Source organism: Eleutherodactylus coqui, chromosome 7 (assembly GCF_035609145.1).
Source record: "Eleutherodactylus coqui strain aEleCoq1 chromosome 7, aEleCoq1.hap1, whole genome shotgun sequence".
NCBI classification, from domain to species: Eukaryota; Metazoa; Chordata; class Amphibia; order Anura; family Eleutherodactylidae; genus Eleutherodactylus; species Eleutherodactylus coqui.
In genome coordinates, this window is record NC_089843.1 from 98,923,365 (window position 1) to 98,942,754 (window position 19,390).

Genomic DNA, 19,390 nt, shown 5'->3' on the forward strand with positions numbered 1-19,390 from the left:
GGCAGATTGTCTTTGCAGGGTGGTTTGCCATCAGAGAGAGACAGAGTACACAATGAGCTGATTATGTATGCAAAGCAAAACATGAGTACACTGTGTATCCTGCAATCTTTTGAAAAATGAGCGAAATGCATTTAAATGCAATGTATTTGCTCAGCCTTTCAGCTGCTAAACGAGGGATTTTATCCATTTTTATTCCATCGTACAAACGAAAGGTGCATGATGCCAGTGTTTACATGTAACGATTATCGCTCATTTTCAGATGTTTGGACGAATTTAGTGTGATAATCGTTGCATGTAAAAGGACCTTAAGAGTCTAAATTTTAGTAATTATTTCTAAGTCTGCTTCAGAGTAGCAGACATATAAATAATTTTATAACCTTGTCAATTTTGACTCCAATCCTACGTCGCCACTTGTCAACAATCCTAGATACTCTCTGGACAAGAAGTCTCCATATTGTAGCATTTACTTTGTACATAGATAGGATCTGAGATTGGTGATGAGCTGTAGAACAGTAAAGGCCGTTTTACACTATACGATTATCGCTTAAACAACTGCATGACTTAACGAATTGTGAACGAACTGCCAACATTTTTGAATAAAATTACACCTGCAGATAATGGCTTCATCTGCATTTTTCTCCAGGAGTTGTTTGCTCAGCTGGGCGTGTATTTATATGATGGTTATCGCATGAACACACTCCCACTGAGCAAATATCTGGCCAGAAGATTCCATTCTTCTCCTCCTAGCAGAGTAAACAGTGAACTCATTAGGTATGCAAAGCAAAAACAAATCAGTACACTGATAAAAATGTCTTTTGAACTGCTAGGGATGGTTTTTATGCTGGCTTAAAAACCATCTCTAGACGACAATTGAACGAACAGTGCATGGCTGCCCGCGTTTACATGTAACGATTATCGCTCACTTTTGGCCATTTGAACAAATTTTGAGCGATAATCGTTGCATGTAAAAGGGCCTTGAGTTTGTTGGTGCGGTTCGTTGATATGGTAATCATTGTTAAATGGGTTTTTAACTTAAATCCTGTGGTAAACCTTTGATAAGAGATTGTGATAGGATGGTAACATATGTTAGAGATTATTGCTCCACAAAACAGCACTGAATGAAAGTATTTTTCAGCGATCCAATGCCTGCTGTGCCACAGTCTGATGTATACCGGCTCCTTCATGACGACACAGAACATGAAAGTAGACCACGGCAGTCCGGTTCCTTTAGAGTGCTGCAGGATATGGTTGACGAGGATTCTGGTTGGTATCCACATATGTATTTGTTATATACTGTAGATGTAAAGAAAATTATCTCTACTGTCATGCAGGGACAAGCATTCATAATGCCCATGGTAAGGGGCCCTTCTCACTGGCGAGAAAATAGTGCTAGAAGTGTGCGTTGTGAGATGCACAAACATGAAACCCATTCTTTTGAATTGGTTCATTCACATTAGCAATTTTTTCCTGCATGGCAGCAAGATACGATGCTACCCAGGAAAAGAAAGAAAAAAATTGCAGCATGTCCTAACTTTCTGCGATATCGCCAATTGTTTTCAATAGGGCCGGGGGCAGCTGCTGCCTCCCGGCCTCATTGAAAACAATGGTAGAACTCAGCGATCCTCTGCCGTGGCTGTGATTGGGACTCCTTGACGGCTGCCGTGGCAGGGTGGGGGGGTTCTTCATCTACGCAGTGAAAATGTCTCACATTCATGGGTTTCACATAGATAGCGAGGGTGATATCGCCCTCGCCAGTGTGACGGAGCTTTAAGAGTATCAAAGCAGTGGGTTCCGCATGATAGCTGTCAAATTACCAAGCTTGTATTTATGTATTTATTTAGCCTCTTCATCTACTGTAAGGTTTTGTATAGAAAAATACTGTTATAACAGGGTTAATACAGGTTTTCAAAAAAAATTTTCTATGACTTTTCCATGACAAAATCTTGATTTTAAATGACACTCACGGAATTCGAAATACACGCAATCAGAGGTTTAAGTCTCCTTCACATTGGCAAATGCAATATCGCTGTGTGAAAATCGCGGCAAAACCACAACTTTTTCCCCGCGATTTTTGAGCGTCAGAACTGCTTTTTCTCGCAAAAACATGGCTGCCACTTGCAATTTTTCATAAAAAATCCCCAACCATGAGAGGCCAGTTGAGAACAAAAAAACTTTTAAGGCCTCATGTCCACAGGCACGCACGACAGAATCCCGCAGCAGTTTCCACCCGTGCCCGCACCCATAAAGCCAAAAATGACAGCATACTCACCTGTCTTGACGCTGCGGGTCTCCCCTCTGTCGCGAACGGATCTTCTTACTTCAGTACGGTGGATGTGCTCGGCACGCCGGCAGCGTGCCACACGCATGCAACGTGCACACTTTTTAAAGAAAAAAAATCTCCTGCTCTCCCGCGGATCCGCAGCACAGCACAAAAACAGCTGTGGGTGTACCGCGGGCCCAGACAGCTTCCATTGACTTCAGTGGACACCGCGGGAGCTATCTGTGCGGATGATCAGCGGGAAAATGAAGAATGCTGCGATTTCGACCCACACGCCAGGAAATAAATAAATAAAAAATAAATCACATCCGCATGCATTTATTTGCCCTGCGGATGCTAATACATTCCTATGGGCTTCTGGAGCTGCGGATGACACACGCAGATTTTATAATTAAAATCCGCATGTTGTCATTGGGCCTAATGCACTTAAAAATCTGAAGCATTTTTTGTATTTTCAAGACTGAGTATTGAGATTCTTGTGTGTTTTTAGTTCTGTTTATTCACAACAATTTCTTTATTCCTTTGGCCTATGGTGCTAAACACAATACTGGATTGTAATGGAATAAAGAAATTGTTTTGGACAAACATAATATTATTATTATTACTACTACTTAGAAAAAAATTCCATGACAAATCAGATAATTCCATGACATTTCCAGGTATTCTATGATGCGTATGAACCCTGAATAATAATCATTGTCATTAACCATATTTGGTAAACATCTAATATTTTGCCTATACATTTAGGCCTCATGTCCACGGCTGGGTTGGATTTCGCCTGTGTAATATCGCAATGGAATCAGACCCGGCACCCCCAGAGACACCATACTCATCTCTCCGGATCCACCGCGAGTGTCGCGTCCGGCGAGCCGGAGTGCATGTGCAGTCCAGCTCATTATGTCGGGCTGTGATGCGGATTTCCGCGATACTTCCGCTGTGCTCAGAGGGAAATAACGCGGGACGGATGGCTTCCAATGACTGCAATGAAAGTCGTCCATGCATTTTTCGGCACAAGATAGAACATGCTGCGATTCTCCCCTCCGAATGGAAAAATCTCAGTTGATTTCTATTCGTGGGCAAGGGAGAATCATTTACACAGCATGTCTATGGACTGATATTGCTGCGGAATTCGCGGCGGGTATCTGGCTGCGATTTTCACAGCAATAATCTGTCCGTGGGCATTAGCCCTTACTAAAAAAAAATGATCCAGTGTATACGTAGATTTCTAAAAAGCTAGGTGAGTTATTATGTGAAATGACGAAAAACATACGAAAAGTCATAAAAATTCTTGTTCTTTTAGATCGTCCTACGGGCACAAGAAGTGTAAGAGCTCCAGTCAATAAGCCCAACACAGGAGCATCTGCTGTGCAAAAAGTTCCGCTATGTGACAGATGTGGGAATGGGATCGTGTAAGTATAAGCTTCCTAGAATTCCCAAAACATTATGTGTAAGGCTGGCTTCCCACAGACGTGACGGGCTCCACCGCGGAATTCCGCGTCGGAGCCCGTCATGGCGCCCCCCCAGAGACCCCAATACTTACCTCCGGATCCGGCATCCTCCGTCCCACAAGACGCTTCGGCGCGCATGCGCAATAGAGCGCATGACGCGGCTGGCGGGGAAGCGGTTTCACACTATCTTCCGCTGTGCTACAGCGGAAGATAGCGTGAAGGACGGCTTCCATTGACTGCAATGGAAGCCGGCCGCACGTACACCCGCGGCAAATAGAGCATGCCGCGGGTGAGGTCGGGTGATTCATTGGTGTAGAATTCCGTGATGGAATTCCGCACCATTAGCATTGAGCTATTAAGTTCAATAGACCCTAATAGCTGCGGGCAATGCAGCGGATTTTCGCCGCGTGGGCAGGATCCCTAAAGGTATGCAATGAATACTTGTTTATGTCCTGCTTGTTCAGTGTTATAGTGTAGATATGAGTGTTCACATTCCAAACTCTACGAATAAGGAGTGTAAGCTGTGTGTGTACAGTATATGTCTCAGTGGTATGCATGCTGATTTGATTACACAAAATGGGGCACATTTTCAATTTATTTATGTCCGCATAGTCGCCAATGTAATTTGAGACAATGTCAAATTCAGGGCTCCTCCACACGGGCGTATTTTTCATCAGTATTTTGTGAGACAAAACCAGGAACATACAGAGAGGAAGTATAATGGAAAGATTTGCTTTTTTTCCGTATTTTGGACCCGCTCCTGGTTTTGGCTCCTGGTGAATAATACTGACATGTGCATGAGCCCTCATGCCGTCGATTTTCATAGTATATTTCACCCCCTCAAGTGATGGTGAATGCATAAATATGTTGCGCTGCGGCGAGCGTTTTTGAGCCTATGCTCGTGTGAAGAAGCCCTAACACATGTGGATTTTGCAGTGGATCTGTTGCAGATTTTCTGCAGATCCATAGCAAAATTCACAACAGACAATAAGTCCCCTTACGTATTTTCGTACATTTCCATAGACTTCTAGGGCATCTTTCTATTCTGTGTTTAGTGCATGCAAATAGGGCACTACATATATGCCAGTGCACATGACTCCGCGCAACATAATTGTGCCATGAACAAGTCTTTTTTACACGCGCATCAGCGTACTTTGCTGTACTTTTTCTTTGCGCAAGGCACGGGATCACGCCCCAATTTAAATGACTATTTAGCCTGATGACTTCCAGATGTGTTGTTTCTCCTACAGAATTGCACAGCGTTTTGCACTTCTCCTTGCGTATATATTTGCACACCCCTCATAAACTTCTATAGGAACCTTTAATGCACAAATGTGCAGAAGAGTAGAGCATGCTGCCTTTTGGTTTTTTTTACACGACGCATGATGTGAACAGACCCACTGAAAGATGTGCAAATATGCCAGTGTGAAGGATCTCTTTGGCCTTCCTTACACGGACGTTTTTGTAGAGCCTTTGGCGCAGTGCTGAAGGCTGTACAACGCTCCCATTCAGTTCTATGAGGCTGTTCACACAAGCGTGAAAATGCAGCGTCTTCAATGCTGTACTTTGACAGCGATGCATGTTCTATCCTTGGCCCTGCGTCGCCCATTGAAATGAATGGGCAGCGGTTTCAGTGCTGCTGAAAACATGGCACAACTTTGTACCACGTTTTTGGCATCACCAAACATAAGCGCTAGCTGCACTACCTAAACAATAACAAAAAAAAAAGAAAAATACTCACCTAGCAGGTGCCGTCGGGGAACCTGCTGCTTTTCTCTCGAGTTCCAAGCCATCTGCCGGCCACTTGCCAAGCTGACAAAGCATCTATTGCTGGTGACGGAGATTGAAATCCCCGTCTCTCAGGGAGAGATTGCTCTGATTGGTTCAGGAGCGCCAGCTCCACCAATCAGAGCCAGCGCTCGATGCACCAATGACAGCCATTCAACGAATGGCTGCGATTGGTGCATTCAGCGCTGGCTGTGATTGTCTGAGCCTGCTGACACTCAGCGGGCTCAACCAATCAGAGCAATCTCTTGCTGGAGGCAGGGTCTTCAAACCCTGTCACAAGTAAAAGATCCTCTGTCAGTGATGACAAGTTCCAGGAGTTCCGGAGAGCAGTGGGAGGGACCCGGACAGCGGCAGCTTGGAGAGTATTGATTTTTTTTTGTTCAGCATCCTTGGTTGTGTTTTCAACACGTTGTCCAAAACGTTGTAAAAAATGCATGACAGCGTGCTGAAACCACAGTAAACGCAAAGTTGAAATATATTGCGTTTCTGCAAACGCCTGTGTGAGGGAGGCCTTAGAGCGAGATTTGTGCGTTGCAAGACGCACAGATATGAAACCCATTCTTTTGAATGAATTCATTCACACTTGCGATATTTCCCTGCATGGCACCATGTTGCGATGGGATGCAGTTAAAAACACATCTCAGCATCTTCATTCTTTTTGTGATATCGTCCAGCAGTGCCGGCCCTATTGAAAACAATGGAAAAAGATTGCGATCTCCTGCCGCGGCTGTCACAGCCGCAGCGGCGATGAAGGGGACCCTCTCAGTTATGCAAGGCAATTTCCATGTAAAAACGCCTCGCATCCAGGGGTTTTTAGGACTGCGAATGCGATATATCGGGTCATAAATCACGTTCATTCAAACGGGGCACTTCGGTTGCAATAAAAAAAACATACCAGAAAGTGCACTGGAGAAACCATGTGTGTTTTTACTATGTTTGTAGTAAAATGTGGCAAAACACACATAGTTTTCGCAAATGCACTTTTCGGTGCAGTTTTTATTGAAACTGAACTGCCCGTGAGAATGGAGCCTTATACTTCTCATCCCAATTGGATGCACTTTTGGCTTTGGCTCAAAAAACTGCATCTAAAAATGAATCACAAACTGCTTCTGCGTTTCCAGCCCTAATATTCTTTTTACGTCTAACCGACATAGATGTGGCTTCTAGAGTATCTGAGCTCTCTCTTGTAAGAAGCCATGCAACTATGTGAGCAATGCATTATAGGGACAGATTTTTGAATGATGTTTTCAAGCAAATAGCCAAATGAATCTCCCATAGACGTGTATGAGCTATACTGTACACATTTTTTCATAGATGCAAAGATGAATAGTAAAATATCTAATTTCTTTCATATTACAAAATGCAGAGGCACCGTGGTAAAAGCTAGGGACAAGTTCCGCCACCCCGACTGCTTTGTGTGTGAAGACTGCAACCTGAACTTGAAACAGAAAGGATACTTCTTTGTGGATGGCCAGCTGTATTGTGAAGCCCATGCGAGAGCACGCATGAGACCACCAGAAGGATACGACGCAGTCACAGTCTATCCAAAGGCGTAAATGGAGCCATCTTCAACCACAACGTATTTCAATAATGACGATCAGCTTTAATGAGGTGTAGGCTTTCAAATAGCATGAAAGTGGAAGGTTTGCCAACAATGGGAAAAACGAAAACCTTACCCAGAAAGTCAATTCAACATTACATTGTAAATAAATTGACTATAGTCAATAGTCAGAGTTTTTATCTGGGTAATGGATGGGGTGTTGCATAGCTTACTCATTTGAAGGAAGACATGAAGAAAAAAAAAGCTTTTTGAAAAACTGTTTAGATAACGTAGAGCTTAGGTAATCATTTCACGCAAATGAAAGCACCGCACTTTCACCTTTATATGAGAATGACGAATATTTTTATTATTGTTTTTGCAAAATGTTTTTCACCATAACATACTGCTTTCTGAAGCTTATAATCTCATACAGTGGATATTAAAAGCCCCTGTTACAATGCCAGGCTTTTGTTAAAAAAATGTTGTTAAAAAAAATCTAACCAAGATGAGTCATTACAGATTTATTTTCACCTTCAGTGTGACCCGTTATCTGTACAATTCCACTGGAAAACAGACTGAAATAATTTAGGGTGGAAAAATAACTAATAATATGTAGTTGCGTAACTGTGAACACCCTCTTATATTTAGGGGTGGGGCTATGTTCAGCATCAGCCAATCACATTTAGGCTTGTGTCAAACAAACGTATTTGCGCTCACAATACCCAGTGAATAGAACCTATTGATTTCAATGGGTTAGTTCACAGGCACATTCGTTTGTGCAAAAAAACACACAGCATGCTCTATTTTTCTGTGCATTTGTACACGAAAATAGCATATATTGAACTAATTACCTTAATTGCTAATTTCAATGAATGGGAGCATGTTAGTGTGGTTTTTTGCACAACTCTAACCATACCTACAAATTAACGATAGAGTGACTCTTTTTCAGAAGATCAAAGTTTTAGAATAGCCCAGCCAGAGCCCAGACCTGAATCCTGTTGAAGATCCTGAAGAGGGCGCTACACACAAGATGCCCTCGCAATCTGACAGATTTGGAATGCTTTTACAAGGAAGAGTGGGCGAAGATTGCCAAGTCAAGATGTGCTCTGCTGATAGACACCAACCCAAAAAGACCGAATGCTGTCATAAAGTGCAACCACAGTATTTCAGTTGTTGGGTGTTTTTTTTTTTTGTTATTCCCTACCCTAAAAGATATCAGTTTGTTTGTCAATGGAGTTGCACAGATAACGGGGCACATTGACGTTGGAAATAAACCTAAAACGATTCAGCTTTGTCGGATTTTTTAACATGACAAAAACCTGGCACTGTATATCCACTGTATACAAAAATCATACAGATGAAACATTATCAAAATAATGAAAGGACTGTTTACTCAGCTCCGTGTATTCCCAAGCAGCCTGAAGAATACAACAAATAACACAATGAAAAACCTAATACAGTAGATTTCCATCAATACTGAACCCTGCATGTCACCAGTGATACTACGCATCTAGGTACACTAATGAAAAGAAACAAATAGTAAACTGCAGTACTTATCAGTCTACTATGGAATGGTTGATTATAGTTATTTTAGGCTGCATTCACATCTGCGCTGGGACCTCCATTAAGAAGTCAATGGAACAACAGATAAATGTCAGAAATGTGAATTCCTCATTAATGGAATAGCTGATATTTATTTAGATGGATTTATTTGCACCACAAAAACAAAGATGACAAATCAGTGTGAAAATACCTTTAATTCAGGCTACTTTGTAATACAAAACACAGCCAATGCCTAGTACCATTACTGCTGGAAATAACAGATTACTAACAGTATTTATTTTTTTCAGTCAACTAATATTTTTCAATTTACTAAAGGATTCTGGAATGTCACGATTGTATTTGCATTTTTACAAGCCACTGAATTACAAGACTGCAGTTATCATAGATTTGTTATATTTAGATATAAGGTGAGGTAGCCATGAAGAAGCACAACTAAACATTATCCTGTTAATAGGGTATGTTTACAAGTAGCGGGAATGCTGAGGATATTCTACAGTGGGAAATTCCGCAGCATTTCTGCATCAAAAACCCCATTCCCAGGGAAATCAGCTGCGAATCCACACCTAATTTCCGGTTGCCCTGCGGTGTTTTCACCTCTCCATACAGCTCTGGGTGCAGCAGCACACCAGCAACTGCCACCGAGCTTCGCCACCGGTGTTTATGTGATGTGCAATTGGCATCACATGGCCGTCACATCACATGAACGCCGGCGGCGGGGCTCGGTAGCAGTTCCCTACGCACGCTGCTGTACCCAGAGCAGTATTGGGACATGAGAGGAGCGCAGTACAGGCAGACTCACAGCTGATTTCCAGTCAAAATCCGCACCAATGCATGAGCAGGGGTTTTGCCACAGAAAATCTGCAGCATTTGCGCTAGGTGTGAACATACCTTTACACTATTTTTGATGTGACAACATTTGAAAAGAATGTGTGACTTTTTGCTACATAATGCAAATGAATGTTAAATAAATTTACACAAAAACACAACTGATTGGACCTACTGTTGTTTTAGAGAAAATATAGAAGTTTGTTACAAACTATATATTGAGATTTTCACCCCCCACCCATTGTCTATAGACGGACAAAAAGTGTCTAAAATACATAAATGTGGCACAAGCCGTGTAGGACAGTTTTTTAGAGCTAGTTCAGCCAGAATCTGACACATTTAGCTTAGTAAATCTCCCCTAATGCTCTTATTACAACATTTTAGGTGGTGGTTTTTAAAAAAAATGGAGATTAGTTTTAACCCCTTAAACTGAGTTTACACAAAATGATTATTGTTCAGAAAATCATTCAAATGAGTGAAACCGAACAATAATCATTCAGTTGAAATGCGAGTCAACGACTGAATCACGAATGAGAATCGCGTGCTTCTCATTCGTTGTGGAGTTTCAGCCGTCATGAAAATCAGAGCAGGCTTGTGTGCTTGTTGGGCAGTTTAAACACTGATAGTACAGTGTGCCTGATAGGAATGTGAAACACTCAAGATTAGTGAAAGAATACTGCACTTTAAATACGCCACCCGAGCGGGAATAAGCTGGAGATGACGTCAGCATTTTTTTCACTCGGGCAAACTAGAATCATGAGTTTCTCGTCCTGTGTAAAGGGGGCATTACTTACTTCCAATACGCCACTAAGGGGTTTAACCTTTAACGACTGCCAATACGTCTTTTGACAGCGGCTGTTATGAGGCTTTATTCTGTAGTGCTGTCTTTTGATAGCGCTGCATTAGAAGCCCGGTACAAGTCTCCCAAGCCGAGGGAAGCAGGTACTTGGCTGAATAAACTTTGGAGTCCCCGTGTTTAACCCTTTACACGCCACGGTCAGTACAGAGAGAGCTCTCTTTGTTACCCATCAGACCCCAGCAATGTGAAAAGAACGTCCGCAAAACTTGACAAGATGAAACCTCTGATTTCAACGGTTCAGTTTTGACTAGCGTGATTCTCGTGCGTTATTACTATGTGCAGGAAAAGATAGGACTTGCCCAATCTTTCTTGTATGTAGTTTTTCTGCATGCGAGAAAAGATAGAGCAGGACCTATCTTCCTACTTTTTGACTGGTTCATGTGCTAATACGCTCCATAACGGCGAGCGTATTTGCGCATGCACCTGTCTGTTAAAGCCCTCAGAAGCAAATCTGCAATCTAGTAGTTTGCTATGCTTTACCATAGAGCGAGAAAAAAAAGCTGAAGCGTACCGGCATACACCAGGTCAATGGGGCTTTATGAATACACGCAGCGTGTACAGTGTGTTGACACAACGTAAGGGCCCATTCAGACAAGTGTGTGTTCGGGGAAGAACATTGGCCCATTATAGCTATTCACTGGTATGTTCTTTCACACGGACCAATGCTCCATGTGAAGGCAATCGTTGTAGGTCCTATTCTTGTCCATGGATGAGCACATTCAGGACTTAAAGGGGTTGTCCCGCGCCGAAACGTTTTTTGTTTTTTTTTCAATAGGCCCCCCGTTCGGCGCGAGACAAACCCAATGCATGTGTTAAAAAAAAAAACGTTTAGTACTTACCCGAATCCCCGCGCTGTGGCGACTTCTTCCTTACCTTAGCAAGATGGCCGCCGGGATCTTCACCCACGATGCACCGCGGGTCTTCTCCCATGGTGCACGGTGGGCTCTGTGCGGTCCATTGCCGATTCCAGCCTCCTGATTGGCTGGAATCGGCACACGTGATGGGGCGGAGCTACGAGGAGCCGCTCTCCGGCACGAGCGGCCCCATTCACCAGGGAGAAGACCGGACTGCGCAAGCGCGTCTAATCGGGCGATTAGACGCTGAAATTAGACGGCACCATGGAGACGAGGACGCTAGCAACGGAACAGGTAAGTGAATAACTTCTGTATGGCTCATAATTAATGCACGATGTACATTACACAGTGCATTAATATGGCCATACAGAAGTGTATACCCCCACTTGCTTTCGCGGGACAACCCCTTTAAACAAACGGGCGCATGCACAAATACGCCGCTACCGAGCATATTTGCGTATGAACCAGTGATTTATTGGCAGTAACAATGAAAGCAATTGGGGATCTCCGCGATCATCTGCTGCGGCTGTGACACCCATGGCGGGGCATTCCTTCAGCCCCGCAGTGAAGTTAGGCTGTTTTCACATGAAAATGCTTCGCACCTCGGGGGTTTCATATGGATGGCGAGGGCAATATGGAGCCATGATTCACTGCCTAATATCCAGGCACCAGTGAGAAGGAGCCCTAAGGCATATTTGTGTGCACAGAATTTGTGTGCGCAATTCACAGAGAAAGGAGTTTAGTGATTCTAATGCATTAAATGCAGCAAATACACAATTGCACACTCAAGGGCTCATTCGGACGGGCATCAAAAATCGCACAAATTAAAAAACGAGGATAATCCGCCAAACAAAAAAAACCAAACAATAGTGTGAATGGACGATTTTCCTCAGACGAGTCTCGAGCTTCATTTGCGTAAAAATCGCCCATTCACACGATCTGCAGCGGCGTGTTGCAGAAAAAATGCGCTGCTGTTTGGAATTTCCTTGGTCGGTAGAAATCCTCCTAATGTGTAAAATGCAGGCAGCTGTCTTATTTTCCGAGTGTTGGACGCAGCTGAACTCCCTCCTCCCTCCCTTGATGCCACTGATGTCCTATTATTTTATTTGTTTTTTTGCATGGCTAAAGTTCCTTCGTCTGAGCCTTTCCATAGGAAGTCATTGCTTCTAATAGTCGCAATTTTTTTGTGTATGTAAGTTAGTTAGCTGCGCAAATTCCCTCCTGTCAATGAGCCCTTAGCCACAAAATACAAATGAAAGAGAACTTGGAAGCAACAAACATACCACATTCAGTAAGCCATACTGCCCTCTAGTGATCACTGCCGAAAGCGGTCAAACATGAATCACAGCCCAATATTACATTCACCAACATGCAATTTTGCTCAGTGGTGCGATGCTGCCGCCGGCCCCATTGCAAATAACGGGAGATGTGATGCAACGGCACGCAGAAAGATAGAACGTGCCACGATTTGTTTCCCGCATCCCACACACAAATCTCGCACGATTTTCTCAGCCGTGTGAAAACGGCCCAAGGGCTTATTCACATGGGTGGGGATTTAGCGCAAGTTTTGTTCGGTGCGCAATACAGAAAACTCACATGAATATGACCTCCATTCCTTTGAATGGACTTATTTACATGAGCAATTTTATTTCCGTGCAGCCACTCTCACACATGCTGCTTTTTACAGCGGCGTCCCGAGCGCCGCACTAACCGTGTTTCAACGCTGCCATTGATTTCATTGCAGCCTTGCAGACGTGCGTTCAATTTTCATCACCCATCACAACAATGGGGTGCAATAAAAAGCGCAGTCAAGCGCTGTGACACGCAAAAACGACGCTGAAAATCGTAGTGAAAATGCCGCGCTTTCTAAAATGCACGTGTGAGAGTGGCCTTAGGGTATATTCACAAAGTGGCGGAGGGCGGTAGGGTATATTCACAGCGTAGCTGAGGGCGGTAGGGTATATTCACAGCGTAGCTGAGGGCAGTAGGGTATATTCACAGCGTAGCTGAGGGCGGTAGGGTATATTTACAGCATAGCTGAGGGCGGTAGGGTATATTTACAGTGTAGCTGAGGGCGGTAGGGTATATTCACAGCGTAGCTGCGGGCGGTAGGGTATATTCACAGTGTAGCGGAGGGCGGTAGGGTATATTCACAGCGTAGCGGAGGGCGGTAGGGTATATTCACAGCGTAGCTGAGGGCGGTAGGGTATATTCACAGCGTAGCTGAGGGCGGTAGGGTATATTCACAGCGTAGCTGCGGGCGGTAGGGTATATACACAGCGTAGCTGAGGGTGGTAGGGTATATTCACAGCGTAGCTGCGGGCGGTAGGGTATATTCACAGTGTAGTGGAGGGCGGTAGGGTATATTCACAGCGTAGCTGCGGGCGGTAGGGTATATTCACAGCGTAGCGGAGGGCGGTAAGGTATATTCACAGCGTAGCGGAGGGCGGTAGGGTATATTCACAGCGTAGCGGAGGGCAGTAGGGTATATTCACAGCGTAGCAGAGGGCGGTAGGGTATATTCACAGCGTAGCCGAGGGCGGTAGGATATATTCACAGCGTAGCGGAGGGCGGTAGGGTCTATTCACAGCGTAGCGGAGGGCGGTAGGGTCTATTCACAGCGTAGCGCAGGGCGGTAGGGTCTATTCACAGCGTAGCGCAGGGCGGTAGGGTCTATTCACAGCGTAGCGCAGGGCGGTAGGGTCTATTCACAGCGTAGCGGAGGGCGGTAGGGTATATTCACAGCGTAGCTGAGGGCGGTAGGGTATATTTACAGCGTAGCGGAGGGCGGTAGGGTATATTCACAGCGTAGCTGAGGTCGGTAGGGTATATTCACAGCGTAGCTGAGGGCGGTAGGGTATATTCACAGCGTAGCTGAGCGCGGAAGGGTATATTCACAGCGTAGCTGAGGGCGGTAGGGTATATTCACAGCGTAGCTGAGGGCAGTAGGGTATATTCACAGCGTAGCTGAGGGCGGTAGGGTATATTCACAGCGTAGCTGAGGGCGGTAGGGTATATTCACAGCGTAGCTGAGGGCGGTAGGGTATATTCACAGCGTAGCTGAGGGCGGTAGGGTATATTCACAGCGTAGCTGCGAGCGGTAGGGTATATTCACAGCGTAGCTGAGGGCGGTAGGGTATATTCACAGCGTAGCTGAGGGCGGTAGGGTATATTCACAGCGTAGCTGCGGGCGGTAGGGTATATTCACAGCGTAGCTGCGGGCGGTAGGGTCTATTCACAGTGTAGCGGAGGGCGGTAGGGTCTATTCACAGTGTAGCTCAGGGCGGTACGGTCTATTCACAGTGTAGCGGAGGGTGGTAGGGTCTATTCACAGTGTAGCGGAGGGCGGTAGGGTCTATTCACAGTGTAGCGGAGGGCGGTAGGGTCTATTCACAGTGTAGCGGAGGGCAGTAGGGTCTATTCACAGTGTAGCGGAGGGCGGTAGGGTCTATTCACAGTGTAGCGGAGGGCGGTAGGGTCTATTCACAGTGTAGCGGAGGGCGGTAGGGTCTATTCACAGTGTAGCTGAGGGCGGTAGGGTCTATTCACAGTGTAGCTGAGGGCGGTAGGGTCTATTCACAGTGTAGCGGAGGGCGGTAGGGTATATTCACAGCGTAGTGGAGGGCGGTAGGGTATATTCACAGCGTAGCGGAGGGCGGTAGGGTATATTCACAGCGTAGCTGCGGGCGGTAGAGTATATTCACAGCGTAGCGGAGGGCGGTAGGGTATATTCACAGCGTAGCGGAGGGCGGTAGGGTCTATTCACAGCGTAGCGCAGGGCGGTAGGGTCTATTCACAGCGTAGCGCAGGGCGGTAGGGTCTATTTACAGCGTAGCGCAGGGCGGTAGGGTCTATTCACAGTGTAGCGGAGGGCGGTAGGGTCTATTCACAGTGTAGCGGAGGGCGGTAGGGTCTATTCACAGTGTAGCTGAGGGCGGTAGGGTCTATTCACAGTGTAGCGGAGGGCGGTAGGGTATATTCACAGCGTAGCGGAGGGCGGTAGGGTATATTCACAGCGTAGCTGAGGGCGGTAAGGTATATTCACAGCGTAGCTGAGGGCGGTAGGGTATATTCACAGCGTAGTGGAGGGCGGTAGGGTATATTCACAGCGTAGCGGAGGGCGGTAGGGTATATTCACAGCGTAGCTGCGGGCGGTAGGGTATATTCACAGCGTAGCTGCGGGCGGTAGAGTATATTCACAGCGTAGCGAAGGGCGGTAGGGTATATTCACAGCGTAGCGGAGGGCGGTAGGGTCTATTCACAGCGTAGCGCAGGGCGGTAGGGTCTATTCACAGCGTAGCTCAGGGCGGTAGGGTCTATTCACAGTGTAGCGGAGGGTGGTAGGGTCTATTCACAGTGTAGCGGAGGGCGGTAGGATCTATTCACAGTGTAGCGGAGGGCGGTAGGGTCTATTCACAGTGTAGCTCAGGGCGGTAGGGTATATTCACAGCGTAGCGGAGGGCGGTAGGGTATATTCACAGCGTAGCAGAGGGCGGTAGGGTATATTCACAGCGTAGCGGAGGGCGGTAGGATATATTCACAGCGTAGCGGAGGGCGGTAGGGTCTATTCACAGCGTAGCGGAGGGCGGTAGGGTCTATTCACAGCGTAGCGCAGGGCGGTAGGGTCTATTCACAGCGTAGCGCAGGGCGGTAGGGTCTATTCACAGCGTAGCGCAGGGCGGTAGGGTCTATTCACAGCGTAGCGGAGGGCGGTAGGGTATATTCACAGCGTAGCTGAGGGCGGTAGGGTATATTTACAGCGTAGCGGAGGGCGGTAGGGTATATTCACAGCGTAGCTGAGGTCGGTAGGGTATATTCACAGCGTAGCTGAGGGCGGTAGGGTATATTCACAGCGTAGCTGAGGGCGGTAGGGTATATTCACAGCGTAGCTGAGGGCGGTAGGGTATATTCACAGCGTAGCTGAGGGCGGTAGGGTATATTCACAGCGTAGCTGCGGGCGGTAGGGTATATTCACAGCGTAGCTGAGGGCGGTAGGGTATATTCACAGCGTAGCTGAGGGCGGTAGGGTATATTCACAGCGTAGCTGAGGGCGGTAGGGTATATTCACAGCGTAGCTGAGGGCGGTAGGGTATATTCACAGCGTAGCTGAGGGCGGTAGGGTATATTCACAGCGTAGCTGCGAGCGGTAGGGTATATTCACAGCGTAGCTGAGGGCGGTAGGGTATATTCACAGCGTAGCTGAGGGCGGTAGGGTATATTCACAGCGTAGCTGCGGGCGGTAGGGTATATTCACAGCGTAGCTGCGGGCGGTAGGGTATATTCACAGCGTAGCGGAGGGCGGTAGGGTATATTCACAGCGTAGCGGAGGGCGGTAGGGTATATTCGCAGCGTAGCGGAGAGCGGTAGGGTATATTCGCAGCGTAGCTGAGGGCGGTAGGGTCTATTCACAGCGTAGCGCAGGGCGGTAGGGTCTATTCACAGCGTAGCGCAGGGCGGTAGGGTCTATTTACAGCGTAGCGCAGGGCGGTAGGGTCTATTCACAGTGTAGCGGAGGGCGGTAGGGTCTATTCACAGTGTAGCTCAGGGCGGTAGGGTCTATTCACAGCGTAGCGGAGGGTGGTAGGGTCTATTCACAGTGTAGCGGAGGGCGGTAGGGTCTATTCACAGTGTAGCGGAGGGCGGTAGGGTCTATTCACAGTGTAGCGGAGGGCGGTAGGGTCTATTCACAGTGTAGCGGAGGGTGGTAGGATCTATTCACAGTGTAGCGGAGGGCGGTAGGGTCTATTCACAGTGTAGCGGAGGGCGGTAGGGTCTATTCACAGTGTAGCTGAGGGCGGTAGGGTCTATTCACAGTGTAGCGGAGGGCGGTAGGGTATATTCACAGCGTAGCGGAGGGCGGTAGGGTATATTCACAGCGTAGCTGAGGGCGGTAGGGTACATTCACAGCGTAGCTGAGGGCGGTAGGGTATATTCACAGCGTAGTGGAGGGCGGTAGGGTATATTCACAGCGTAGCGGAGGGCGGTAGGGTATATTCACAGTGTAGCGGAGGGCGGTAGGGTCTATTCACAGCGTAGCGCAGGGCGGTAGGGTCTATTCACAGCGTAGCGCAGGGCGGTAGGGTCTATTTACAGCGTAGCGCAGGGCGGTAGGGTCTATTCACAGTGTAGCGGAGGGCGGTAGGGTATATTCACAGCGTAGCTGAGGGCAGTAGGGTATATTCACAGCGTAGCTGAGGGCGGTAGGGTATATTCACAGCGTAGCTGAGGGCGGTAGGGTATATTCACAGCGTAGCTGAGGGCGGTAGGGTATATTCACAGCGTAGCTGAGGGCGGTAGGGTATATTCACAGCGTAGCTGCGAGCGGTAGGGTATATTCACAGCGTAGCTGAGGGCGGTAGGGTATATTCACAGCGTAGCTGAGGGCGGTAGGGTATATTCACAGCGTAGCTGCGGGCGGTAGGGTATATTCACAGCGTAGCTGCGGGCGGTAGGGTATATTCACAGCGTAGCGGAGGGCGGTAGGGTATATTCACAGCGTAGCGGAGGGCGGTAGGGTATATTCGTAGCGGAGAGCGGTAGGGTATATTCGCAGCGTAGCTGAGGGCGGTAGGGTCTATTCACAGCGTAGCGCAGGGCGGTAGGGTCTATTCACAGCATAGCGCAGGGCGGTAGGGTCTATTTACAGCATAGCGCAGGGCGGTAGGGTCTATTCACAGTGTAGCGGAGGGCGGTAGGGTCTATTCACAGTGTAGCTCAGGGCGGTACGGTCTATTCACAGTGTAGCGGAGGGTGGTAGGGTCTATTCACAGTGTAGCGGAGGGCGGTAGGGTCTATTCACAGTGTAGCGGAGGGCGGTAGGGTCTATTCACAGTGTAGCGGAGGGCAGTAGGGTCTATTCACAGTGTAGCGGAGGGCGGTAGGGTCTATTCACAGTGTAGCGGAGGGCGGTAGGGTCTATTCACAGTGTAGCGGAGGGCGGTAGGGTCTATTCAGTGTAGCTGAGGGCGGTAGGGTCTATTCACAGTGTAGCTGAGGGCGGTAGGGTCTATTCACAGTGTAGCGGAGGGCGGTAGGGTATATTCACAGCGTAGTGGAGGGCGGTAGGGTATATTCACAGCGTAGCGGAGGGCGGTAGGGTATATTCACAGCGTAGCTGCGGGCGGTAGAGTATATTCACAGCGTAGCGGAGGGCGGTAGGGTATATTCACAGCGTAGCGGAGGGCGGTAGGGTCTATTCACAGCGTAGCGCAGGGCGGTAGGGTCTATTCACAGCGTAGCGCAGGGCGGTAGGGTCTATTTACAGCGTAGCGCAGGGCGGTAGGGTCTATTCACAGTGTAGCGGAGGGCGGTAGGGTCTATTCACAGTGTAGCGGAGGGCGGTAGGGTCTATTCACAGTGTAGCTGAGGGCGGTAGGGTCTATTCACAGTGTAGCGGAGGGCGGTAGGGTATATTCACAGCGTAGCGGAGGGCGGTAGGGTATATTCACAGCGTAGCTGAGGGCGGTAGGGTATATTCACAGCGTAGCTGAGGGCGGTAGGGTATATTCACAGCGTAGCGGAGGGCGGTAGGGTATATTCACAGCGTAGCGGAGGGCGGTAGGGTATATTCACAGCGTAGCTGCGGGCGGTAGGGTATATTCACAGCGTAGCTGCGGGCGGTAGAGTATATTCACAGCGTAGCGGAGGGCGGTAGGGTATATTCACAGCGTAGCGGAGGGCGGTAGGGTCTATTTACAGCGTAGCGCAGGGCGGTAGGGTCTATTTACAGCGTAGCGCAGGGCGGTAGGGTCTATTCACAGTGTAGCGGAGGGCGGTAGGGTCTATTCACAGTGTAGCGGAGGGCGGTAGGGTCTATTCACAGTGTAGCTCAGGGCAGTACGGTCTATTCACAGTGTAGCTCAGGGCGGTAGGGTCTATTCACAGTGTAGCGGAGGGTGGTAGGGTCTATTCACAGTGTAGCGGAAGGCGGTAGGATCTATTCACAGTGTAGCGGAGGGCGGTAGGGTCTATTCACAGTGTAGCTCAGGGCGGTAGGGTATATTCACAGCGTAGCGGAGGGCGGTAGGGTATATTCACAGCGTAGCAGAGGGCGGTAGGGTATATTCACAGCGTAGCGGAGGGCGGTAGGATATATTCACAGCGTAGCGGAGGGCGGTAGGATATATTCACAGCGTAGCGGAGGGCGGTAGGGTCTATTCACAGCGTAGCGGAGGGCGGTAGGGTCTATTCACAGCGTAGCGCAGGGCGGTAGGGTCTATTCACAGCGTAGCGCAG

The 19,390-nt window shown here is 47.7% G+C and overlaps 1 protein-coding gene across 2 annotated transcripts in view; it reads left to right on the forward strand.

The window, feature by feature from the left end:
* The window catches only part of PDLIM3 (PDZ and LIM domain 3), a 49,429-nt gene extending 39,826 nt beyond the window's left edge, over window positions 1-9,603 (forward strand). For both annotated transcript variants that reach the window (XM_066573449.1, XM_066573448.1), the window contains 3 exons: window positions 1,136-1,263; window positions 3,579-3,687; window positions 6,881-9,603. In XM_066573449.1, the coding sequence (XP_066429546.1) occupies window positions 1,136-1,263; window positions 3,579-3,687; window positions 6,881-7,070 (427 nt within the window). In that variant the 3' untranslated portion in view covers window positions 7,071-9,603. The remainder of the gene's footprint in view (window positions 1-1,135; window positions 1,264-3,578; window positions 3,688-6,880) is intronic.
* The last annotated feature ends 9,787 nt before the right edge of the window (window positions 9,604-19,390 follow it).